Source organism: Palaemon carinicauda, chromosome 4 (assembly GCF_036898095.1).
Source record: "Palaemon carinicauda isolate YSFRI2023 chromosome 4, ASM3689809v2, whole genome shotgun sequence".
Taxonomy (NCBI): domain Eukaryota; kingdom Metazoa; phylum Arthropoda; class Malacostraca; order Decapoda; family Palaemonidae; genus Palaemon; species Palaemon carinicauda.
The window spans coordinates 32,970,374-32,996,947 of record NC_090728.1 but is presented as its reverse complement, the minus strand read 5'-3'; the positions used below and the strand labels follow the sequence as shown (position 1 = coordinate 32,996,947).

At 45.5% G+C, this 26,574-nt stretch overlaps 1 protein-coding gene across 1 annotated transcript in view; it reads left to right on the top strand.

Moving 5' to 3' along the window:
- LOC137639361 (fap1 adhesin-like) overlaps positions 1 to 26,574 on the top strand; it is a 52,086-nt gene that overhangs the window by 21,464 nt on the left and 4,048 nt on the right. Inside the window, exons 4-5 of the mRNA XM_068371636.1 lie at positions 3,217 to 3,325; positions 13,291 to 13,620. Coding sequence (XP_068227737.1) covers positions 3,217 to 3,325; positions 13,291 to 13,620 — 439 coding nt within the window. The remainder of the gene's footprint in view (positions 1 to 3,216; positions 3,326 to 13,290; positions 13,621 to 26,574) is intronic.

Sequence of the window (26,574 nt, the reverse complement as noted above, 5' to 3'; positions counted from 1 at the left end):
TCTAGCTTTTCACTGGAAAAGGACAAGACGCTAGAAGCGGTCTCGATCCCGGTTTCCGGAAAGATAAAGTCTGGTCTGACTTGGTGAAAGGACTTTATCAACCTTTGAAAGGGTCTTCCCCTGACTGTTCAGACTCCCAACCACGTTCTCTTCTCGGACGCATCGGACGTAGGCTGGGGTGCGACATTAGGCGGTAGGGAATGCTCGGGATTATGGAACTCGAGTCAAAGGACAATGCATTTCTACTGCAAGAAGCTTCTGGCAGTACGTCTGACCTGGAAAAGCTTCAGGTCTCTCCTTCAAGGCAAAGTGGTGGAGGTGAACACGGTCAACACCCTGCTTTGACGTACATCTCCAAGCAAGGAGGGACCTACTCTCTGACATGGTACGAGTTCGCAAGAGACCTCCTCTCCTGTTCAACAGGTCTAGACTTTTCACTAGTAACGAGGTTCATCCAAGGCAACTTGAATGTCATAGCAGATTATCTCAGTAGGAAGGGACAAATAATTCCAACATATTGGACCCTCCACAAGGATGTATGCAAGAGACTTTGGGCCACCTGGGGCCAGCCAACCATAGATCTCTTCGCAACCTCGATGACCAAGAGGCTCCCAATACTTTGCTCACCTATCCCGGACCCAGCAGTAGTTCATTTAGATGCCTTTCTACTAGATTGGTCACATCTAGATCTATATGCATTCCCTCCGTTCTAGATTGTCAACAAGGTACTGCAGAAGTTCGCCTCTCACGAAGGGACAAAGTTGACGCTAGTTGCTTCCCTCTGGCCCGCGAGAGAATAACTCACCGAGGTACTTCGATGGCTAGTAGACGTTCCCAGAACACTTCCCCTAAGGGTGGACCTGCTACGTCTGCCACGCGTAAAGAAGGTACTCCAAGGCCTCCACGCTCTTCGTCTGACTGCCTTCAGAATATCGAAAGACTCTCGAGAACTAGAGGTTTTTCGAAGGAGGCAACCAGAGCGATTGCTAGAGCAAGGAGAACATCCACCCTTAGAGTCTACCAATCGAAGTGGGAAATCTTCCGAAACTGGTGCAAGTCAGTATCCGTATCCTCGACCAGTACCTCTGTAACTCAAATAGCTGACTTCCTCTTATATCTGAGGAAAGAACGATCTCTTTCAGCTCCCACTATCAAGGGTTACAGAAGCATGTTGGCATCAGTCTTCCGTCACAGAGGCTTAGATCTTTCCAACAATAAAGATCTACAGGACCTCCTTAAGTCTTTTGAGACCACGAAGGAGCGTCGTTTGGTTACACCTGGTTGGAATTTAGACGTGGTTCTAAGATTCCTTATGTCAGACAGGTTCGAACCACTTCAATCAGCCTCCCTGAAAGATCTCACCTTTAAGACTCTTTTCCTGATATGCTTAACCACAGCTAAAAGAGTCAGTGAGATTCATGCCTTCAGCAAGAACATCGGATTCTCATCCGAAACGGCTACATGTTCTACAACTTGGTTTTCTAGCCAAACACGAGCTGCCTTCTCGGCCTTGACCAATATCGTTCGATATTCCAAACTTATCGTATGGTTGGTAATGAACTAGAAAGAGTATTATGTCCTGTAAGAGCTCTTAAGTTCTATTTTAAAAACCTTTACGAGGCCCGTCTGAAGCTTTATGGTGTTCAGTTAAGAATCCATCTTTGCCTATGTCAGAGAATTCTTTATCCTATTTTATCAGACTGTTAATACGAGAAGCTCATTCCCTTCTGAATGAGGAAGACCAAGCTTGGCTGAAGGTAAGGACACACGAAGTTAGAGCTGTCACAACTTCCGTGGCCTTTAAACAAAATAGATCTCTGCAAAGTATATTCGACGCAACCTATTGGAAAAGCAAATCAGTGTTCGCGTCTTTTATCTTAAGAATGTCCAGTCTCTTTACGAGAACTGCTACACTCTGGGACCATTCGTAGCAACGAGTGCAGTAGTGGTGGGGGCTCCACCACTACAATTCCCTAATTCCAGAACCTTTTTAATCTTTCTCTTGAAATATTTTTGGGTTGTCCGGAAGGCTAAGAAGCCTTTCGCATCCTACTTGATTTGGCGGGTGGTCAAAATCATTTCTTGAGAAGCGCCTAGATTAGAGGTTGTGATGAGGACCTTTAGTATGGGTTGCAACCCTTCATACTTCAGCTCCTAGGAGTCGCTCAGCATCCTATGAGGATCGCGAGGCTCAGTAAGGAAGACGTACTTAAAAAGGCAGAGTAATTGTTCAAGTCGTCTTCCTTACCAGGTACTTATTTATTTTATGCTTGTTATTTTGAATAACTGCTAAAATGAAATACGGAATACTTAGCTCATAATAATGTCAACATGTAATGCTGGTCTCTACCCACCCCCCTGGGTGTGAATCAGCTATATGATCATCGGGTAAGTTTAATATTGAAAAATGTTATTTTCCTTAGTAAAATAAATTTTTGAATATACTTACCCAATGATCATAAATTAAAGGACCCTCCCTTCCTCCCCAATAGAGACCCAGTGGACAGAGGAGAAAATTGGTTCTTTGTTGACATCGAGTACTTGAGTACCTACTTGACAGATGGCGCTGTTGATGTACACCCCCACCTGTATAGCGATCGCTGGCGTATTCCGCCCGTAGGTTTTTTCTGTCGGGCAGCAGAGCTGACAGCTATATGATCATCGGGTAAGTATATTCAAAAATTGATTTTACTAAGGAAAATAACATTTCAATATAGTGTCATTTAGGTTGTATTCATTATTTTCTGGAGTCTTGTTACTCAACTTCACTCAAATAGTAAGGTTTGACTGAATATACCAACTTCTGACTCAGATAATTGAGGTTAGGTAGTATTATGCAAAATTTCGTTTTTAATGCACTCGATTTTTACTCATTTTATGATTCAGCATTATGTTGCATTGATTGTTTAGCAGTTTTTAATAATTTAATTTTATTTAAAAAGTAAATTGGTAAAATTTTAAGAATTTTTCATCATATCCAGATATTTGCAAGGTATGATACAAGCCAGAAGGTTCCAAAGTTTCAATTTATTTTTTTTGACTCAAAAACTTCAGGAAAATACAGTAGTACTGAAACAGATTTTTAGAAATTAGTACTGCATTTTGAATATTACAATGTTAATTTTACTCCGAATTAAGTTTATAAATTCATCATCTAAATAAAAATAAAGATTTCATTAAAGTATTTGTAATAATGTATCTTAATTTTCCTCACAGACAGCGAAAAGCAAGGCTGATGTCCAGAGAGTTGGTCTCTGGTGTTAGCATCGAAGTTACACACAGTCCAAACAAGCAGGTTACAATTTATACTAATTATCAAAAAGAGGTGAGTTCAGATTCTTGGTAAATTTCCAATACAGCTTTCTGTTATCTATTTAAGTAGAGTACCATTCAACAATTTATATTCTCTTCACAGTCAGTAGTTTTCTGTTTTATTTTTGTTTTCATAGTTTTCAACTAGATAAAACTGTTTCTTAAGAATTAAGTTACAGATCTATAGATATAATCATGTACTTAACAATTAACAAAACTACCAGTTCAAGTGACAGTATTCAACTTAACTACTTCTGCTTATTGACCCAACATTTTAGGCTTTCTTGGATGTCAGCCATCTTGGAATAGCATTGTTAAACCTCATTCTGTAAATCACCTAACTAGACTGGCATTGCTAGCCTACCACCGAATAATTGGATATAATGATTACTCTATACATAGGGATTTAAGATCTTATATTCAATAACTTCCTGGCCCCTTAACTCCATGAGCATGCAAACTTTAATGAAATTCATAAGCTGACATGAATGTTATAGAATATACTGGTGTTTTAAAACTTCAAACTCATTGTAATCTTGTTTATAATTAAGAAAGTCGATAATGTTGGAGGTAAATTGCATTTGTTCCGTAACTGGAATACAAACCACGCTATTTAATAGGGGTATTACTTTCGGCGTAGCTGAAATGACAAGCCATTAAAATTTAACGAGGGTTTACTACCCACACTGCTAGTTAGCGGGGGTAGGGGTGGGTAGCTTGCTACCCCCCCCCCCCCTCACACACACCTGTGCTTGAACTCACTTTGCTCTCGGCTCGGATGGTAGTCGGACGTGTCTGCTGTCATCCTCGCTGCTCATTGGCAGCCATTAATGCTTTTTTTTGCTTTCTCTTTTTGACAGTTTTGTGTGTGAAGTTGGCCTCTGCTATTATGCACATCTGCCCTGGATTACCCGACCGCCCCTGTGGAACCTTCATGTCAGCGGTCGAGACAGACCCTCACGCCCTTTGCCCTTCCTGTAGAGGTCAACGGTGTGATAGTGATAATAAGTGTAGTGAGTGCAGGGAGTGGTCTACCTCCCAGTGGGAGAGGTTTTCACGGCGACGGAAGACGTCCAAACGGGATATTTCTCCTTCGAAGGTTTCTTTGAAAGGAGAAATACCCAAGGCCTCTTCTTCCGTTGCTCAAACCTCCTCCGAAGCTCCCACTCGGTCGGTCTCTTTCGAGAGACCATCGAGTTGTAGCATAGACCGTTGTACTATTTTCCAAGCTCGGGGTTCGAGAGATGGCGTTGCCTCCCCTAGCGAGGCAGCTCCATCTCTCCCCCTTGGGAAGATTTGTCACTAATCCATCTTTTCCAGCTTTGGTCTTCCTTGGGGCTTGAGGGTTCGCCCTCCGGCAGAGGTTGATCCTCTGTCGATTGTCGACGTTGTGGTGTCAGAGGTATCCAATGCGGTATCTCCTACTACCTCTGCCTCTTCAAACCCCACAGTAGCTGAAGGCTTAGTTTCTCCCGTTCCTGTTCAACCAACGAGGGAGAAACTAAGTCCAACAGTCTCCTGCTAGTGTTTCTCCCCCTCGGGGGAGTTCACTTACAGAGACTCCTCTTCGGAGGACTGCAGAAGGTCAGCTTGCTGATCCCACGGCCCCCAGAGGGCGTATTCGTCGCAAGGCTCGCCTTCCTCTTCGCCAGAGAGGCCTTCCTTCACCTGCGGTGAGGAGGCGCCTCTTTGGTTCTACATCTTCGTTGCAGTCCCCCACAGAGGAGCCTCATCAGCGATCACCGACTGTTCCTGCTTTGGTCCTGGACCTCTCAGCGGATCGTTCGCGATCCCCTTCGGTGGAAGGTCGTCCTTTCAAAGGACACGTCGACCTTCCACCCGTCAGACTTGCCGACCTGCCGTTACCGTTCCTGAGTGCTGATGCGGGCTACGTGCCGACGAAACCTGACCTCCACCCTCGTCAGGCATTATCTTCTAACCCTAATACAGGGCATCAAGGGCGTATGCGCCAATGCGCGCATACTTCCCTCACGCGCTATGCCAGCAAAGTAGAGCATACGCGCCCACGTTCTCCTGCACGCCAGGCTTTGCCTGAGCAAGCGCGCCCATGCCCAGCTACGCGCCATCCCTCACCTGCGTGTCAGCGCGCTCCTGCACGCCAGCAACCTCTCACGCGCCAGTGCTCTCATGCGCTCCAGCACTCTCATGCTCGCCAGTGCTCTCCTGCGCGCCAGCGCTCTCCTGCATGCCAGCGATCTCCTGCGCGCCAGCGCTCTCCCGCACGCCAGCGCTCTCCCGCACAGCAGTCATCTCTCCTGCGCGCCAGCGCTCTCCCGCACGCCAGCGCTCTCCCGCACAGCAGTCATCTCTCCTGCGCGCCCACGATCTTCAGATCTGGGCGCTGTTGGGAAGTCTATACTGACTTCCTCCACGCACCAGCGCTCGCCATCGTGCCGACACGCGCAGTCTCCTGCACGCGTCCACGAGGATACGCGCGTCCTCGCCCATCCTCTCCTGCAGTTGCGCGCCACCATTCTGATGGTCGCCCACAAGATGCGTGCCCATGAGCAGCACAGGCTTCAATTGCGCGCCCGCACGCCAAGGGTATCTCTCCTGCGCGCGCTCGCCCTACGGCTTCTTCAGGGGCGCGAACTCTCGCCCGTGCGTTCAACGCTCTGATCCTGCGTGCCCACGCGCGTGCGAATATTCTCCCGCACGCGCCATCAGTCTCCCGCGCGCTCGCCTGTGCGCCCATAGTCTCCCGCGCGCGCTCCTGTGCGCCCATAGTCTCCCGCGCGCGCTCCTGTGCGCCCATAGTCTCCCGCGCGCGCTCCTGTGCGCCCACAGTCTCCCGCGCGCGCTCCTGTGCGCCATCAGTCTCCCGCGTGCTCTCCTGTGCGCCATCAGTCTCCCGCACGCGCACCAGCTGTCTCCCGCGCGCGACCCCTGGTATTCTCCATCGCGCGAGCACCATTACGCGCCCCCGCGCGAGCGTCAATATCCTCCTCCTGCGTGCGAGGCTGCTGGACAACGCATGGCAAGGTCGCCATCGCCGTATTCCCCTCCCCGCAAACGGAAACATTCAGAGGGGTCCAGGATCTCTATTCTTTTTCAGGGGAATCCACCTATGGGAACTCCTCCCAGGGATCCTTCTATCCCTGTCCCTTCAAAGGGGGTGTCTGACAGCGCGTCTGTCAGTCAACAACCTTGGTTTGGTGCACTAATCAGAGCAGTTACACAGGCGTTCAAGCCTGTTTTCTCTGAATTAGGTCACAGATCCTTGGCTGTCTCTACCCCTCTGAAGAGAAAAAGAGGAGTTCCGGATGCGGTAACTTCTCCAAGGGCTAAGTTGACTCCACGCAAGCCTTCGAGGCAAGTTCCTTCACTCCCCCAGACTTTCTCTCCTTCCCTTTCGGACGAGTACTTCCCGTCCTCAGGTGAATCACGTGAGATGAGACTTTCCCCCATCGCACCAATGAGGGAAACTCCTCCTCGCGCTGAGAAGTCTTCCCAAGTGGGGACTGGAAAGAACTTACCATCTTCTATGTTGGAGTCCTACATCCTTCCCAGGAAGGAGTCGAAGGACCCTAAGACTTTACCAAAGTCCTCTACAAGACCAAGGACGGAGCCAACTAGCCACTCGGAGGACGTCCGCGACTCTCCCCAAGAAGAGCCTTTGGGGACTGGAGACTTCACTGCAAGTCCAACGTCAGGAGGAGAACAGCAAGAGTCAGAGCATGCGTTTTGGCAAGTTATGACTAATGAGGGCTCTCAGTGGGTTTTCCAACCGAGAGATCCCTCCTCAAGAGGGCAAGAACACAGTCTTGGACCGCGTATTCGGTACTCAAAAACCATCTAAGGCCAGTGTGGCTCTGCCCTGGTCTCAGGTGGTTAAGAATACCAGGGACAAGATTGCTGTACAGCTCTCCGAGTTGTCCTCCTCCAACCGTTCCAGTGCCGGCAACAAACTTCTCCCACCTCCTCGCGTACAGCAGAGGAGGTACTTTGAGATCTTGGAGGAGCCTTGTTTAGCTCTTCCTCTCCACCATTCATTGGAAGAGCTTACCAGGGGAGTCCCTCTTGAGAGACTCTCCAACCGGCAGGTCTCGTTCTCGACATCCGAGATCCTTAACCAGGAGAAGGTTGCGAAGTGTGCTATGCAAGCCACGGACATCTGGTTAGGGACCTTAGGTATCTCAGGCACTCGCACAATCGAGTTTCTGGCCCACCAAGTCTCGAACTTGTGGGCAAACACCACCCTGAAACATCGGGATGCGGTGGCTGAGAGATTCCATCAGAAGGTCCCTAGCACCGAGATCAATAGGCTCAGGCATTCTTCTTTAGAAGGAACAATTCTGTTTGAGCCTAAGGATGTGGAACAGGCCGCTGAGAGGTGGAGGAAGTCTCACCAAGACTCCATCCTTCATAGGGTTTTGACATCTAAGCCCTATAAGCCTCCAGTACCCCAGCAGTCCCGTCCGACCAAGACCGCAAAATCAACGACAGCAGCGAAGACAGTGGTGTCTAAGCCCTTTCCTGTCAAGGATAGGAAAGGCAAAAAGTCCTCCAGGGGAGGTAAGAATCCTAGAGGGAGCAGCCGAGACCGCAAACGCTAGGATTGGCAATCCCCCTGCATGTCCACCAGTGGGGGGATGCCTACAAAGTTGCTCAGACAGGTGGCAGCAACTCGGGGCCGATTCCTGGACGATTTCCGTAATCAGTCAGGGATATCGCGTCCCGTTCACAACGTCTCTACCTTCCCTGACGACGAATCCAGTGTCATTGAGCTCCCTTGCCATGGGATCGGCAAGGGGACAAGCCCTTAGGGCAGAAGTGAAGACCCTGTTGAAGAAGGGCGCTCTCCAAGAGGTCCTCGACGGGTCTCCAGGCTTCTTCAGTCGACTCTTTCTTGTAAAGAAGGCGTCTGGAGGCTGGAGACCAGTCATCGACCTCTCAGCTCTGAACAAGTTTGTCAAACAAACTCCGTTCAGCATGGAGACGGCAGACACGGTCAGACTAGCAGTGAGACCGCAAGACTTCATGTGTGCACTGGATCTAAAGGACGCGTACTTCCAGATCCCTGTCCATCCATCTTCAAGGAAGTACTTAAGATTCAGCCTAGACAACAAAGAGTACCAGTTCAAGGTGCTGTGCTTTGGTCTCTCTACAGCACCACAGGTTTTCACCAGAGTGTTCACCCTAATATCTTCGTGGGCACACAGGATTGGCATCCGTCTCCTTCGTTATCTGGACGACTGGTTAATCCTAGCAGACTCGGTGTCATCCCTTCTTCAACACTGGGACAAACTTCTGAGACTTTGCCAGGATCTGGGGATCCTGGTAAATCTCGAGAAGTCCTCACTGCTTCCCACTCAAAGACTGGGCCGAAAACCACTCGATACCGCTATCGACACGCTTCATTCCAGGCAAAAGGAATGTGCTCGCCGACAATCTGAGCAGAGCGTCTCAGATAGTGAGTACCGAGTGGTCTTTGGATCATCTAGTAGCCAACAAAGTCCTGACTTTGTGGGGTTCTTCGACTCGGTATCTGTTCGCAACAGCCCTGAACTTCAGGCTCCCGCTGTACTGCTCCCTAGTCCCAGACCCCAAGGCTCTCTGGCAAGATGCTTTCCAACATCGGTGGGACAACATCGACGTTTACGCCTTTCCCCCGTTCTGTCTGATGAGGAGGGTACTCAACAAGACCAGAACATTGGTCAATCTTTCAATGACCCTCATAGCTCCGCTATGGCATCACACAGAAAGGTTCCCGGACCTTCTGCAACTCCTAACGGAGCTACTAAGAGAACTCCCTCGACGGCACAATCTACTCAAGCAACCTCATGCCAACATCTTCCACAAAGCCGTAGCTTCGCTACGACTTCACGCCTTGAGACTATCCAGCATCTCCTCTCTGAGAGAGGATTTTCATAGCAAGTTGCTGTCGGGATGTCTGGACATCTGCGAAAATCATCCGCAGCAGTCTACCAGGAAAAGTGGAGTCTTCTGTGGTTGGTGTCGTGGAAGGGGTATCTCTCCACTCGATGCCACTATTCCAACGACAGCGGAGTTCCTCGTGTATTTGCGGGAAGAAATGCGTCTTTCAGTCTCGGCAGTGAAAGGCCATCGCTCAGCCTTAAGTCTAGCTTTCAGGCTGAAAGGAATGGACATATCTTCATCGCTAGAACTTTCTCTAATCATGTGTTGTTATGAACTTACCTGCCCTCAGTCGGAAGTGAGACCTCCTCCATGGAACGTGGTTCGAGTTCTCAGGTCTCTTAAGAGACCTCCCTATGAACCATTACGCCAGGCATCAGATCTCCACCTAACCTGGAAGACGGTGTTCTTGCTAGCTTTGGCTTCGGCCAAGCGTGTTAGCGAACTTCATGGTCTCTGGTATGACATCGCCCATTCAAGGGGATGGGGGGAGGTAACATTCAGCTTCGTCCCTGAGTTTATTGCTAAGACTCAGAATCCTGGAGTAGAGGATCCTCGATTTGACTCCTTCCGGATTTCTAGTTTCTGCTCTCTTACTATGCCCAGTAAGGAGTTTGAGGCTATATGTCAAAAGAACAGCTGCAGTTCGTCCTCATGTGCCAGCATTATTCGTCAGCACAGGGAGGACTAAGAGGAGGGTCACCAATAACATCATCTTGGCATGGATTCGTAGGGTCATTGATCTGGCCTTGAATCCAGACCCTCCTCCGTCACGTCGCCCTAGAGCACATGATGTCAGGGGCATGGCTACGTCCCTGGCCTTCAAAAGAAATTTCTCTCTGAAGCAGGTTCTTCAAGCGGGGGTGTGGAAGCGTCAAACAACATTCACAGCCCACTACCTGCAAGACGTGACCCACAGGAGGCTCGATACATTCTCTATCGGCCCTGTGGTGGCTGCACAACAGCTGGTTTAAAACCTCAAGCTCCTTATTGGACAAGTAGCAGAAGGTTGAGGACATTGTTACCCGGTTTTAGTCTCTATGAATGAAAAGGTTTGACTGGCCCTTATTCTTTTCTTCATCATCCCCTCTCTTGGGGAAAGCAGCATCCTGGGTTCTCTGCATAGCTGACCTCAAACCACTGCAGGTAAACCATGCTCCCTTGTGTTCCTAGTATTAAGTTAATACTGTTACATCCCCATACCCTGACGAGGTGGTATTGGGAAAGTCCTAGTCTACAAGTTTCCATCTAAAGAACTTCAGAACAACTTCCTAGGACGAGTCACACTTCTTCATACCTTCACACACAGCTTGCGTAGGCCGCAGTCCTTGCGTAGCAAGGTTCTAGCGAGGTGCAGGGACTCCTTATTTCTTGGGTGCTTACACACTCAAATAACGAGCCCCCGGGTAAAGCCAAAAGCCAGTACTGTCTGGGACGTCCACCCTTCCTAATGCGTGAGTCACCCCTATTAAATAGCGTGGTTTGTATTCCAGTTACGGAACAAATGGCAAATTCGTCGATAATTTGTATTTTTCCTAACTATACAAACCTTAGCTATTTAACCAAACTTGCCTGCCAGTCCTATCCCCCTTGAAGTCCTACCTCCAAGCAAAGTGAGGTAGCAAGCTACCCTCCCCTACCCCCGCTAACTATCGGTGTGGGTAGTAAACCCTTGTTAAATTTTAATGGCTCATCATTTCAGCTACGCAGAAAGTAATACCCCTATTAAATAGCTAAGGTTTGTATAGTTAGGAAAAATACAAATTATCTACGAATATGTCATTTTGGTTTCATTGTATAGAAAATTTTAAAATGCGTTTCATTATATGATTTAGCGCTTATTTCTATGACAATCTATTGGATGAGAGTTCTAATCCACTGAAGCTTGATAGTTTCTAGTAATGTGGGCAGCCTCACCATCCTTTGTGAGCTAGTATCACGCAGAGTGGTTCCCAGAGCTCCTGCAACTACTAATAGATCTACCGAGAGAACTCCCCCCTTGACCAGATCTACTCAAACAACCACAGGCAAACATCTTCCACAAAACCGTGCTGTCACTTCGACTTCACGCCTGGAGACTCAAGACTATCCAGCGTCGGCTCTCTTGGAAGGGCTTTTCGCAAGTCGCTGAGAGAATTTCCAGATACTTGTGTGTCCTCAGCCTCAGTGTAACAGGCAAAATGGACAATCTTTTGTGTTTGATGTCATGGAAGGAATATCTCTCTTTTTGATGCCTCTATTCCCGTTATAGCGGAGTTCCTTGTATACCTTCAGGAGGAAAAGCTCTTTTCAGTCGTGGCGGTGGAAGGCTATCGCTCAGCCTTGAGCCTCACCTTTAAGCTGAAGGGAGTAGATATTTCCACTTCGTTGGAGCTTTCTTTATTCATCCAGAGTTATTAGATCACTTGCCCTCGGTCAGAGATCAGCCTCCTCCCTGGAACATGGTTTGCGTTTGAGGTCCTAAAAAGTCCCCTCTACGAACTGTTATGCCATGCAACTGACCGAAACCTCAGTTTAAAGATTGCGCTCCTGCTCACTTTAGCCTTGGCAAAGAGAGTCGGTGAACTACATGGCTTCTCATATGACATCACTCGTTCAAGGGGATGAGGAGAAGTGACACGGCTTCGTCCCCCAAGTTCATTGCAAAGACTCAAAAACCCCAGGTACTGGACCCTAAATTTGGGCCCTTTCAGATTATGAGTCTACATTCTGAATGACACAAATCAATTGTTACTGTGCCCAGTGAGGAGGTTGAGATATTATCTTAAATATACTGCAGCAACACGGCCCCAGCTAACATCAATATTCGTTAGCTCGTGTAGGGTTAAGAGGATCATCACTAAGAACACTATTTTTATCCTGGATATGCCAAGTGATTGAAAGAGCTATAGTCCCTGATCCTCTTACGGCTCGACAACCTAGAGCCTATAATGTCAGGGGCATCAATACATCCTTTGCATTCAAACGCAACTTTTCCATGTTGCAGGTATTACAGGCGGGCGCGTGGAAACGTCAGAATACATTTACATTCCACTATTCAAAAGACGTGACCCAAAGGAGACTCGATACATTCACTATCGGTCCTGCGGTGGCTGCTCAACAAGGGGTTTAAGAACACCTCGAGCTCCTTGTTGGACAAGTAGCAGATGGTTGAGGGCATTGGTTACCTGGGTTAAAACTGGGATAAATGAGAGTATGTCTTGCATTTTCCTTTCTTCATCTTCCCCTCCCTTGGATTACAGTGCCATGGGTCCCTCTGCAAGCTGGCTTCAACCTCTGCAGGTAATTATCATTTCCCTTGTGTAGCCTGGTATAGTCATAGATTAATATACTGTCACTGTCCCCGTCGCTTCCCGCGTGGTAAGCATTGGGAAGCGTCTTTGTCTACTTCCTACATATAACTCGGAACGTGTTCATACAAGACGTGCATACCCCTCATGACAAATGAATTGCTCAGGCTGCTATCATTCACAATTTGTATGTTTAGTTAGGTGTCAAGGTTTTCCCTAGATCACAGTCATATACTGTACTAGATAAACCCAGGTCAGTGTCCATACCAGAATTAGGACTTCCACCCTCATAAGAGTGAGTCATCCGTATGAATAACGTAGGGTTTGTTAGTATGGGAATAAATAACAAATTCAGAGATAAATTGCATTTTTCCCTTGCTAATACAAACCTATAGTTGTTTATATAAATTGGCCCGCCATCACCTGTCCCCCTGAAGTCCTGCCTGCAATAAAAAAGTTAGGCAGGATTGCCACCTCGCACTTTTAGTCTAATGGTTACCTTCCAGCTTTGCCGAAAGATAATCCACATAGAAAACTACAGGTTTATATTAGGATAAAATACAAATTATCCCCCAATTTGTCATATTTGAATATTTCATGATTTTCTTTTATTGAAAATATTAGAATTTTTATAGACATCTTCTCTCATGTAAGTGTACTGTATTGTTTGTTCTTTTTATTATTTGCATTGTTCCATTTTGTATGATAGTTTTATTGTGTCTAGTACAGTATTAGAGAAAAAAGATATTATGAAGCTGCAATGCATTTCTTATTTTAAACTTATTTTCAGATTGTACGTAGCACTGGTCTTTTAAATGAAGAAACTACAAGTAATAGTATGACATCCATGGTGTCTGTTCCTCCCACTCCAGGAAAACACCTTGTTGTTGCTCCAGCCCCATCACATACACTTTCTACCATGGCCGTTCACACAAGTTCCATAACTCCAGTTCCACAAGTTTCTAGTGTAATGTCCCAACCATCAACTTCAAGGGATGACTCTACTCCTAAAGGAGCAGAGGTGTCACCACCTGTTGTCAAGAAGCCTGTAAGAAATTTCTTACAGGTTGCCGATTTTCTTCCTTACAAGAAGCGTAGAAAAGACATATTACCTGAACCGGTAAGGATTTTGTTCCCACTTTTAACATTTTGTTTGAACCTGCATATATGTATAAAGATGTTTTTTATAAAAGTGAAACCATCAACCTATTATGCTAGTTGTTGTTACATGATGAATCCCCTGACTGTAGGGTAAGTTTGAAATATTGCATCTCGCTACTTAGAGTTACTAGATTGCAACCTCAGTTAAATCTTTTATAAAAGGTATTTTAAATTATGCAAAAATAAGTAATAATGAGTTCTGTGGTATAACATTAATATATTAGGTAAGTGCATCATTTATTTACATATTAGGTAAGTGTGTCATTTATTGAACCTAATGCACTTAGGTTAGAGTCTTTTTATGAAGTAATTGGCTCATTATGTACTTTATTTCCCGTATCATAAGATGCTACAAGTGGTAAGATGCAACCCCTTAGGCTATATAGCAAACCAATTTGTGAAAAAATGAAATTGAGAATTTTTCAACCTATCATAGCAGCAATTCCTAGTCTGTGATTGTTGTGTGATTTTTCGTGTCACAGTAAATTTTCATATTTTGGGTGCATTATGAAATGTGATAGGTAAGTATTAATTAGCTCTTATTACATATTCATTTGAAAAACTACAAAACCAGTTGTAGTTACTACCACCATTGTACCTATGTCTTCAAGTGTTTGTTGACATGAAAGCAGTATTGCCAATTATTCTTGATGAAATTTTGGTAGAGAAGTAAAATTCAAGTAATATTTCCCAAATTCCTCATGTATAAGTTTTCTTACGAAATTAATTATTGATTAAATACAGAATTCTCTAGAATCTTCATATGGTGGAATATTTTTTCTCTGATGTTTGTGTGACTCTAGGTCTAGTTAGTTTACAGCTAAATTGGTAACACTGCACTCAAGTTGCAGAGAGATCTTTGTTCAAGTTTCTGTTCAATAACAACTATCTGTATTATTTTGGAATCCATGCAACCAAGTCATTATCAAATTATTGCTTTATTACAAAATATTAACAAAATATGAGAAAATGGGTAAATGCTGCATAAACAACAGCTTGGATACCATTAGTTGGCATGTTTGTATGTATATGGTTTTGGCGAGTTCATCTGCTGACCACCAAAACAAAAAATATATCTTATTACCTTTATTTATTAAAGAAAGTTCATTCAAAATAAATTCATTCATTAAATATTAATGATTATTGTCAGCTTATATGTTATGTTTGGTGAGTGTGAGTATTTGTATGTTGTTACTCGGGTGTTTGAGGGATATCGAATTCCCCTATACAACTTTATCCTAGTGTTAAAATGCAGGGTGACTTTTGGGGTAATTTTCAGTAAAAAAAAACTGCGTCTTATAACACGGGAAATACTATATTTCCCATACAAATTCAAGGGTTTTTAATAAGATGCTTCTTTGTTCCAACACCTAGTACAAACCCTTTCGCTCTTTATAGTGGATATATAGTTTGGCAAAAGCTGAAACTAGCTAAATGACTTATTACCGAGGTATAACCACCCACCGCTAGTTAGTAGGAGGGCTAGTGTGGGGTCGACTGGCAACCCCATTCATACACACACCAGTGGTATGACGTCAATTTTTATTTTGGCTCGATAAAGAAGACTGTCTTTCTCTCCGGTTAGCCTTTATTTATAAAAATAAAACTGACCCAAAACCTTTATTTAATTTTTTTTCAGGAGTGTGTGTATCATGAGGCCTCACGATGGGGGTTTGTCCTGGTGTGGAAGGTCGCCCTTGTGACACCTTCCTGTTAGCCCTGGTGTCTGATTCTCACGCCCTTTGTCATGGGTGTAGAGGTCACTCTTACTAGCAAGAATCTCCCTGTGGTGTATGTCGGGAATGGCCATCCTCCCAGTGAGTGTGGTTTGGTAGGTGTCAGAAGAAGACTCCACGTTCAATAGAGACTTCTCTTTCGTGGTCTTCCTCAAAGGTAAAGAAGTCCTGATGTCATTCTCCGACTCCTCATTCTCTCCTCGTTGGCTCTGGTTGATTGGTCTCTTCTGGGGAATGGTTGAAAAAGAGTGATGGCCGTTTGACTCCTGAACAACCTTTAGGTTCTGAGGACACCGCCGCTTCCCCTAGCGAAGCAGCGCCTCCCTTGCCTGTAGGAGTCTTCCTCCGGTGACGCTGTGGGTTACATTTGGCCTTCCTTGGGGGTAGGGATTGACTATGGTCTTCTCCCTTGAGACCCCAGAGGTAATGCACCGAAAGAGCTTTTCGACCCCTTGGCTGTAATAACCTTCATTCTGCTCTTACTCCGTTCGTTTGCCCTGCTTCACCAGACGAACGAGAGCAGTTGCATACTAGTAACCCTTGTGGTTACCAGTAGGGTGATCCTCATGAGGAGACCCTACTAACTGACATTGATCATGTTTCTCAGCTCGCAGATTATGATGTGCGCCTCCAGATTGAGCTTTGCTTAGTGCACTGAGGGCTTGCAAAGTATTAAGCACCAAGCTTTACCGCTTGGTGGTGAGTGGCTATTTCATTCGCGAGCGAGGCTTTCCTCGCCTGAGTGGTTGCCCCTTGGGGTTTCAGGAAACAAGTGCTGGGTTCATCCATGCCTCGTTCTAGCTCTTCGGAGCATTGGTTTTCAGAACAAGACGCCAAAGGGGGTACAGAGGCTGTTTACTGTCGCTTCCCCTTTCTACGGAATCTTCAAAGTTTCATAGACCTCTTCTCCTTTCATGTAATATTACTGTATTTTTTGTACTTTTTATTATTTACATTGTTCTATATTGTATGATAGTAATTTTTTTGTGTCCAGTACAGTATTAAAGAAAAAAAGATATTTCAGAGATATATCTCAGCCTTGAACGAGTTTGTCCAACAAACTTAAAAATGGTGATGGCAGAAATGGTCAGACAGGCTGTCAGACCAAAAGACTTCATGATTAACCTAGATTTGGAAGACGCATGCTTCCAGATCCCTATCCATCTGTTGTCAAGAAATTACTTAAGATTCATCCTGAACAAGAAGATATACCAATTCAAGGTGCTGTTCTTTGGCCTGTTCACAGCTTATCAGGTATTCACGAGAAAAGCTCCTCAGGTATTCATAAGGGTCTTACTCATAGTGTCAACCTTGGCGCACAAGAATGGCATTCATCTACTGCGTTACCTAGCTGATGGTTTGATTCTAGCAGACTCGATGGAGACCCTTCTCCTTCATTGAGACAAGCTTCTTAAGTTTTGCTGCAATCTTGGGAATTGTAGTAAATCATGAGATCTGATATATTTTAGGATGCAAATGACACGCAACCCGGCAAAGTCATCCTGTTCAAAGGCAGAATAGAGAGATTAAAGCAGGCAGCTTGCCCCATTCTGTAGCAAAACTCACTACCAGCACATCGGTGGATGCAGCTGTTGGGTCACCTGTCCTCCCTGGAGCGTCTGGTGCCCAGTGACCGTCTTTGCATCCGATCTCTCCAGTGGCAGCCAAGGCCTTCTGGTCTCAGAACAAAGACCCTCTGAATTTTCGTGTTCCTGTGGGGCCCAAGCAAAAGAGAGACCTGAGTTGGTGGGTGTCAGACACCAACCTACTCATAGGAGTAGATCTACTCTCACCTGCAGAATTGATGCTCTTCACAGATGGGGAAAAGAAGAGTCGGGTGCTCACCTGTTGCACCATATGGCCTTCGGACTTTGGTCCAAGTCCAAATGACAGTGCCACGTAAACCTCCTAGAAATAATGGTAGCCTTTCGGGGCCTCAAGCAATTCCAACACCTCCTTTCATGACACTAAGTGGTTCTGATGAGTGACAACACCACGGTAGTGGCATACATAAACAAACAAGGAGGTACCTTTTCAAAGTTCCTTGTGCCATCTAGCTTTAGAGATAAGAGGGACGGAAGACAACTCGGTAGCGCTATCAGCCCTTTTCATTCCAGGCAAGAAAAATGCACTGGGGGATAATCAGAGCAGGAAGACTCGGATAGTTGTCTCTGAGTGGTCTTTGAAACATCAGATAGTAAACAAAGTTTTTACTTTATGGGGTTCAGTGATGATAGACCTGTTCGTGATGTCCCTCAACCGGAAACTTTGTGTACTGCTTGCCAGTACCAGATCCCCAGGCAATCTGGCAAGATGCCTTTCAACATTAGTGGGACAATCTGGACGTTTATACGTTCCCCTCCTTTTGCCTAGTAAGGAGACTTCTGAACAAAATATGGGCATTTCAAGATCTATCGATGACCCTCATAGCTCTAATGTGGCAACATGCAGAAGGTTTATGTATCTTCTACCTCTGGTCACATATATGGCGAGGGAGCTCTCTCCACTTCCCTATCTACTCAGACAACCACACACAAAGATTTTCCACAAGGCGGTAGCTTCGTTACTTAGATTTTCTACAAGGCGGTAGCTTTGCTACGTCTTCATGCCTGGAGGTTATCCACCATCTGCTCTCTGTGAGAAGCTTTTCAAAGGCAGTCTATCAGGTGAAGTGGGCACTCATTTGTGGTTGGTGTTGTAGAAGGAGTATCGCTCCCCTCGACGCCACAATCCCAATGATAGGGGAGTTCGTGATATACCTCAGGGAGGAAAAACTGCTTGGTCTGAGCGGTGAAAGGTTACCGCTCAGCTCGAGCCTCACCTTTAGATTGAGCAGAGTTAACACTTCCTCTTTGACGGAATTGTCTCTCATATGGAGTTTTGAGTGTACCTGCCCTCAGCCGGAAGTCAAACCACTTCTTTGGAACATAGTACGGGTACTGCAGACCCTGATAGGAGCACCTTACGACCCATTTCGTCAGTCATCAGACCGTGACTTGTTGCTTAAGATTGTCTTCTTTGTTGCTCGGGTATCTGTAAAGAGAGTCAGTGAGCTGCATGGTGTGTCCTTTATCATTGCCAATTCAAGGGGATGGAGACAGGTAACACAACTTTGTTCCTGATTTTGTTGCTAATACTCAAAATCCAGCTATGGCGGAGCCTAGATTTGGACCTTTCTGGATTGAAAGATTCCGTTCTGTAATGGATGATCCAGATTAACTGTTACAAGGGCCTGTGAGGACACTGAGGAGTAACCTTAAACAAACCACAGGAGCTCACCTACATGTCAACAGACTGTCAGTACAGGCAGGGTGAAGAGGAGAGTTACCAGGAACACTATCTCTTCCTTGATTCAACAAGTTATTGATCGTGCATTGAATCCTGACTCTCCACAATGTCGTAGACCCAAAGTTCATGATGTTGAGGGTATTAGTACGTCCTTAGCAGTCAAGAAGAACTAATCTGTGGCGTAGGTATTAGTCGGGTGTTTGGAACCATCAAACTACCTTCACAACCTGCAAGACGTAACCCACAGGAAGCTGGGCACTTTCTCCTTGAGTTGTGTGGTGGCCTGGTCTAAACACCTCATCTCCCTTGTATGACAAGTAGCAGTCAGTCGAGGGCAGACGTTACCCGGGATTAAGTGTAAAGTTGATTTTCAATATTTAACTTAGCCGGTGATTATATAGCTGCAACTCTGTTGCCCGACAGACAACTCTACGGTAAAAACTCGCCAGCGATCGCTACACAGGTTGCAGGTGTGCCCAACAGCACCATCTGTCGTCCAGATACCCAGTACTCAATGTAAACAAAGACTCAATTTTCTCTCTGTCGAGCTATCGACAAGACGTACTTACTCGCTGTTGCTAAACTGGAGTTTTTTCACAACTAATTGGTGAAGTACTTTATTCTAGTTTTGAGCTTTCGCTATGCAGGTGTTTTATCTTCATCTTAAATCTTGAACTCGTTTTGGATAGATTTAATTATGGTGACAAAGAGAGTATGGACTTTCTTTCACTTTTAAATGGCCGACCCTTCCCTTAGACGGAAGTGTGTTTAGGCTTTTAGTAATTATCTTATCACGTTATAGATTTTCCTCTAGATATTTTATATCTCTCCGCCTTTATTAGGCCTCTTCGATTAACTTTCCATTTATTATAAACATATAAAAATAAATTTTAATGTTTTGTTTATATAGACCTTTCCTGAGAGTAGGCGGTCCTAACTTGGAAACCGAAGTTAATCAACGTTGAGCCCTTTATATCGTAATTAGATTTTAAAGGATTTAAAACTTTTTAAATGTAATATTTTATGAAAGAATTTCTTTGATAGTCTTCGTACTGTTTTCAAAGATGAACTAACGTTTTGTTTTTTTATGCTACGCAGTTGTTGACGTTCAGGACGTTCAACATGCGCTCTATCGTTACGATAGAGAGAGAGTGTATCACGGTTTCACTTTGCAGTAAGAGTAAATCGATTCTGACGTTTTGTTCATTCTTTCTTAACTTAAATGTTTTAAATTCTATTTTAAAGGAACTTTTTATTTGAAAAACCTTTCAGTTTTTTCCTTTAGTCAAATAACATGTTTTTTTGACGAAATATAATTGGGCTCTTCTCTTAGGTGCGAAATCAAGAGAGAAAGAGAGAGAGAGATAGAGACGGAGGGAGAGAGAGGAGAGAAAACGTTCCGTTCAAGCGGGTAACGTTGTTCTCGAGTTACTCTCGTTCCTAGTCGCTGTACGGGGAGGAAGGATAAAACGTTTTTAGTTTTTTATTCTCGTCCCCAGGCTATGTGCGGTGAGAGATTGAAAACGTAGTTATATGAACTAGTGTTTAGTCTCTTTCCCAGCCACTGATTTTTTTATCTTAAAATATGTTTTCTGTTTTTTGCTGGTATTAATGAGCTTGCATTATACGACTGATTTCGCAATTACTACCTTTTAATGAAGGGTAGAATTGCGTGTTTCAGGTAGAAATCAGTAAAAGTTTCGATTTCAGTGAAATAAGTGCAAAACAGAAAATCGAAGTGATAAAGTGATATGCGCAAAGTGTTACAGTGTTGCGTCCGAGGGTTCGTCTGTTCGTGCCTGTCGTTCACCTAGTCCGGGACCTCTTGCATGCTCCCAAGCCCAGGGGAGAAGTAATGTCAAACGACTTATGGGTTCGAGAGGCCTTGATCAACGAACAGACGTTTTCCCTCTATGGTATCGGGTGTATCTTACCAAGATCTCCCCTACCATAAGACGAGAGAGACGTTGTTTCTCCTCGTCATCCGAAGGCTTTTCGCATAAGAAACCTGTCACAAGGTTTCGAAGCCCTTAAGCGAAAGTCAGTCTTTTCAGGACAGGTCCAGCGTCCTGGTTACAACCATTAGGACAGCTCTGACCCTATGCAGTCATCGGATAACTGCTCGCCGCCTAACAAAAGCGTAACACAGACTCCGAGAGTTTTTTTGTTGGCAAAGTGTTGCGGTCACAGACGTTACCCTCGTCTCTTACCACAACCATTTCCGTTGATCCTTAATGGGTTGTATGGCAAGACATGCAGTATCTGCTTGCCTCCCTTATGGAAGACTATTCTGCCGATTAGTCCGTTGAGTCTAGCCGTTTATCTCATCGATATCCTGGCTTTCAGCCAACCTAACGTTCCTTTGTGCTTACTGTTGACGTTGGCGTAGCTTAGTCACGACAGTCAGGTTGTTTAGAACCACACTCGATGCGGTCTCGTGTGGTTTTTCAGCCGCATTTGGACGTTAGGCCACTTGCTGATGCTCCTGTTGACGTTCAAGACGTTCACTAACAATCGGAGTTGACTTGTTTTGACGCTGTGCGTCAACCTCCGCATTCTAGAGTTGTTTTGACTGCTCAGTCTAGGCAGTCAAAGCAGTCTCGAGTGGACGCTGTGCGTCCTCACGCACCTGTTGTGGTTGACAGTTCAGTTGTTGACAGTTCACAGACTCGAGCAGTTACATGACGTTGCGTTCTGGTCCGCTACTAGTGCACCAGTGAGTGTGGACTCTGCTTGTAAAGCATTGCCACCACGGTAGGTCTCTCCCTTGCTTGAGACTCAGCTTTTATCGGACAAGGTTCCTGTAGATGAGGAAGTTGCTGTTCCCCCTCCTACTGATATTCCCTTGAGGACTCTGTCAGATGGAGAGGAGCCTAAAGCTGCTTAGCCTCCTATGGACTTTAATTAAATCATGATGATTTTTTTAAGGATCTTTGTCCGGATCTTTTTGTAACTGCTGCTCCTCGTTCGCCTAAACGTCAGAGCTTACACTAGGCCTAGCTACTTCGAAGCCGTTGTTTTTAAGCTAGTGCTCTCTCGCTCTCCTAGAGAGCTTTACGTTGGCTAGGCGACTGGTTTTTCACCAGGAGGAGTTTGGGGGATACAGCCTTTGCTTTCCCTTCTTTTAAACTGGTTTATAGAGCGAGAGTCTGATATGACACGAGAGAAGTTCTCGGCTTGGGAGTTCATGCCTCTGCCCAGATAGACTTCTCAATTCTCGTAGACTCTCCCTGGCGCCTGGCCAGGAGATGCTCCAAGTTGTTTACAGGTCAACTTCACAGCTGTTTTCGAGCCTTTGAGGTTTTGCTGTACAATTATGTCATGCATAACAAGGCTTTCAGGGATGGTAAGCGGTACCGCCTCAGTCGCTAACCCCGTCTGTTGCCACACCTGCTCCCGTAGACCCTAAATGGGCTTTGCTGCAAGACATGCAGTCCAAGCTTGCGTCCTTGATAGAGGACTTTAATGCGGAGAAGGTTGCTACCGAACCTTCTGGCCAACAACCTTCCAACCGGTCGGTTGTGCGCCCTGTTGACGCTGAGGTAACCTACTCGCGTCTGCCAGTTGAGGTGGTTCCTCCACCGAGGCGACCCAGTGTGGGTTGCCAGCCGCACGTTGACGTTAAGCGACGCTCGGAGGTGGTTGTTGACGTTCAGGACGTTCAACAACCAGCGGAGGTGACTTGTTTTGACGCAGTGCGTCAACCTCAGCAACCCGGTAGGGTGTTGACTGCACAACCCAGACGGTCTAGACAGTCTCGGGTTGACGCTATGCTTCCTCGCGCACCCATGGTTGTTGACAGTTCACAGACTGTGCAGCAGTTCCATGATGTTGCGTCCGGCTCCGTCACGCATCCACCAGTGCGACCGGACTCAGCGAGCCAGACGTTGCCCACTCCGTTGCCGTTTCCTCATCAGTTTTCGGATGAGGAACCCTCTGATGAGGACGTTGCTGAACAACAAGACGATCAGCCCCCAGAATAGATCAAGCCCTGCTATCCATCCAGAAGATGCTGAAGAAGGAACGCTGCTCAGTCAGGCTGTGGATGAGTCTGGTAGGGACGCTGTCATCCGTGGAACAATTTGTGTCACTAGGAAGACTACACCTCCGTCCTCTTCAATACCATCTAGCTTTTCACTGGAAAAAGGACAAGACGCTAGAAGCGGTCTCGATCCTGGTTTCCGAAAAGATAAAGTCTTGTCTGACTTGGTGGAAGGACAATATCAACCTAAGAGAGGGTCTTCCCCTGGCTGTTCAGACTCCCAACCACGTTCTCTTCTCGGACGCATCGGACGTGGGCTGGGGCGCGACACTAGACGGTCGGGAATGCTCAGGACTGTGGAACTCGAGTCAGAGGAGCATGCATATCAACTGCAAGGAGCTGTTGGCAGTACATCTGGCCTTGAAAAGCTTCAAGTCTCTCCTTCGAGGCAAAGTGGTGGAAGTTAACTCGGACATCACCACGGCCTTGGCGTACATCTCCAAACAAGGAGGTACCCACTCACTGACGTTGTACGAGATCGCAAGGGACCTGCTCATCTGGTCAAAAGGTCAAGACATCTCCCTAGTAACGAGGTTCATCCAAGGCGACTTGAACGTCATAGCAGATTGTCTCAGTCGGAAAGGGCAAGTAATTCCAACCGAATGGACCCTCCACAAGGATGTGTGCAAGAGACTTTGGGCCACTTGGGGTAAAACCATCCATAGATCTCTTTGCAACCTCGCTGACCAAGAGGCTTCCAATCTATTGCTCTCCAGTCCCGGACCCAGCAGCAATACATATAGATGCTTTCCTCCTAGATTGGTCACATCTGGATCTCTACGCATTCCCACCGTTCAAGATTGTCAACAAGGTACTGCAGAAGTTCGCCTCTCACGAAGGGACAAGGTTGACGTTAGTTGCTTCCCTCTGGCCCGCGAGAGAATGGTTCACCGAGATACTTCGATGGTTAGTAGACGTTCCCAGTAGTCTTCCTCTAAGGGTAGACCTTCTACGTCAGCCACACGTAAAGAAGGTACTCCAAAGCCTCCACGCTCTTCGTCTGACTGCCTTCAGACTATCGAAAGACTCTCGAGAGCTAGAGGCTTTTCGAAGGAAGCAGCCAGTGCGATTGCTAGAGCAAGGAGAGCTTCTTCCATTAGAGTCTACCAATCGAAGTGGGAAGTCTTCCGAGACTGGTGCAAATCAGTTTCTGTATCCTCGACCAGTACCTCTGTAGCTCAAATAGCTGTTTTTCTCATACCTGAGAAAAGGACGATCCCTTTCAGCTTCCACTATCAAGGGCTACAGAAGCATGTTGGCATCGGTCTTCCGGCATAGAGGCTTAGATCTTTCCAAACATAAAGATCTGCAAGACCTCCTTAAGTCTTTTGAGACCACCAAGGAGTGTCGTTTGGCTACCCCTGGATGGAATTTAGACGTGGTACTAAGATTCTTCATGTCAGACAGGTTGGAGCCGTTACAATCAGCCTCCCTGAAAGATCTCACTCTTAAGACTCTTTTCCTGGTATGCTTAGCCTCGGCTAAAAGAGTCAGTGAGATTCATGCCTTCAGCAAGAACATAGGATTTTCGTCAGAAAAAGCCACTTGTTCGCTACAACTTGGTTTTCTAGCCAAAAATGAGCTGCCTTCTCGGCCTTGGCCTAAATCTTTCGATATCCCCAGCTTATCGGAGATCGTAGGCAATGAACTAGAAAGAGTCTTATGCCCTGTTAGAGCTCTTAAGTTCTATTTAAAGCGTACTAAACCTTTACAAGGCCAATCTGAAGCTTTATGGTGTTCAGTTAAGAAACCATCCTTGCCTTTGTCAAAGAATGGTTGGTCAGACTTTATCAGATTGTTAATACGAGAAGCTCATTCACATCTGAGTGAGGAAGACCGAACTTTGCTTAAGGTGAAGACGCACGAAGTTAGAACTGTAACAACTTCCGTGGCCTTTAAGCAAAATATATCTGCAAAGTATAATGGACGCAACCTATTGGAGAAGCAAGTCAGTGTTCGCGTCGTTTTACTTGAAAGATGTCCAGTCTCTTTACAAGAACTGCTACACACTGGGACCATTCGTAGCAGTGAGTGCAGTAGTGGGTGAGGGCTCAACCACTACAATTCCCTAATTCCATACCCTTTTAATCTTTCTCTTGAAATGTTTTTATTGTTGTTTTTTGGGTTGCCCGGAAGGCTAAGAAGCCTTTCGCATCCTGGTTGATTTGGCGGGTGGTCAAAGTCATTTCTTGAGAGCGCCTAGATTAGGGGTTTTGATGAGGTCCTGTTGTATGGGTTGCAACCCTTGATACTTCAGATCCTAGGGGTCGATCAGCATCCTAAGAGGATCGCGAGGCTCCGTAAGGAAGACGTACTTAAAAGGCAGAGTAATTGTTCAAGTCGACTTCCTTACCAGGTACCTATTTATTTTGTTTTTGTTATTTTGATAACTTCTAAAATGAAATAAAAACTCTTAGCTCATAAAAGTGTAAACATATATTGCTGGTCTCTACCCACCCCCTGGGTGTGAATCAGCTATATAATCACCGGCTAAGTTAAATATTGAAAAATGTTATTTTGATAATAAAATAAATTTTTGAATATACTTACCCGGTGATTATAAATTAAAGGACCCTCCCTTCCTCCCCAATAGAGACGCAGTGGGACGAGGAGAAAATTGAGTCTTTGTTTACATTGAGTACTGGGTATCTGGACGACAGATGGCGCTGTTGGGCACACCCGCAACCTGTGTAGCGATCGCTGGCGAGTTTTTACCGTAGAGTTGTCTGTCGTGCAACAGAGTTGCAGCTATATAATCACCGTGTAAGTATATTCAAAAATTTATTTTATTATCAAAATAACATTATTCAAGTGACTGGCCTCTTCGGCCTTCATTCTCCCTTCTTTTGGGGTTGCAGCACCCATGGAACTCTGCAAGCTGACTTCCTCTTTCTGTAGGTTGTACCATATTTCATTGTGTAGCCTGATATATGTAACATATTTGTTATGTCCCCATCCTTCCAGCTAGGTGGAGTCGGGTAATGTCTAAGTTAAGTATGGAGTAGGACTCCAACTATCCTTACCTGTTCAAGTCACAATGCTTAGTTCACACACAGTCACACCAATTGCCGTTAGCTCTCGCATACATTTGAACATAAGCGAGGTGTCAGCGTGTGTGTATTCAGCTTGTGCGAAGCACAAAATCACACTCTAGGTCAGAATGCCGGCTAGTTGGGATTTAGACCCACCTAAAGGGTGAGTGGCCACTGTAAAGCGCAAAATGGTTTGTATTAGGTGTTGGAACAAATGACAAATATGGAAATACAGTAATTTATAATTTTACTAAGTATACAGTAGAAAGCTTTTTCCATACCAGTCCCGCTATCACTTAATTCCCCGGCAGGTCCTGCCTGCAATAAAAAGGGATGTCGTACCACTGGTGTGTGTGTGTGTGTGTGTGTGCGCGCGCGCCCGCGTGCGTGGGGTAGCCGGCCTACCCGTCATGCTAACTAGCATTGGGTGGTTATACCTCACTAGAAATTCTTGGCCACTTTCAGCTTTTGCCAAAATATATATCCATTTCAAAGAGCTCAAGGTTTGTATAGTTAGGAGTAATACATATTATTTCCAAATTTAATTTTTTCAATGATAGTACAGTACTGTATTTTCATTTTTATTCTTTTTTGTGTGGTTTTTTTATTTTTTTTATGAATGATCTCAACTAGAATGGTTTTCCAAGATATTTGTGTCACTAATTGAAGGGAATAACATGGGAAAATTTCTAAAATTTTACCCGTAATAGTCTATGAGCTTGTGGAGAAGAAGCTATACGAACACCAGGGGATGTTATAGAAATAATAGAAAATTATGTGAAATTACTGGACATGAAATATTCGAAACTGATACT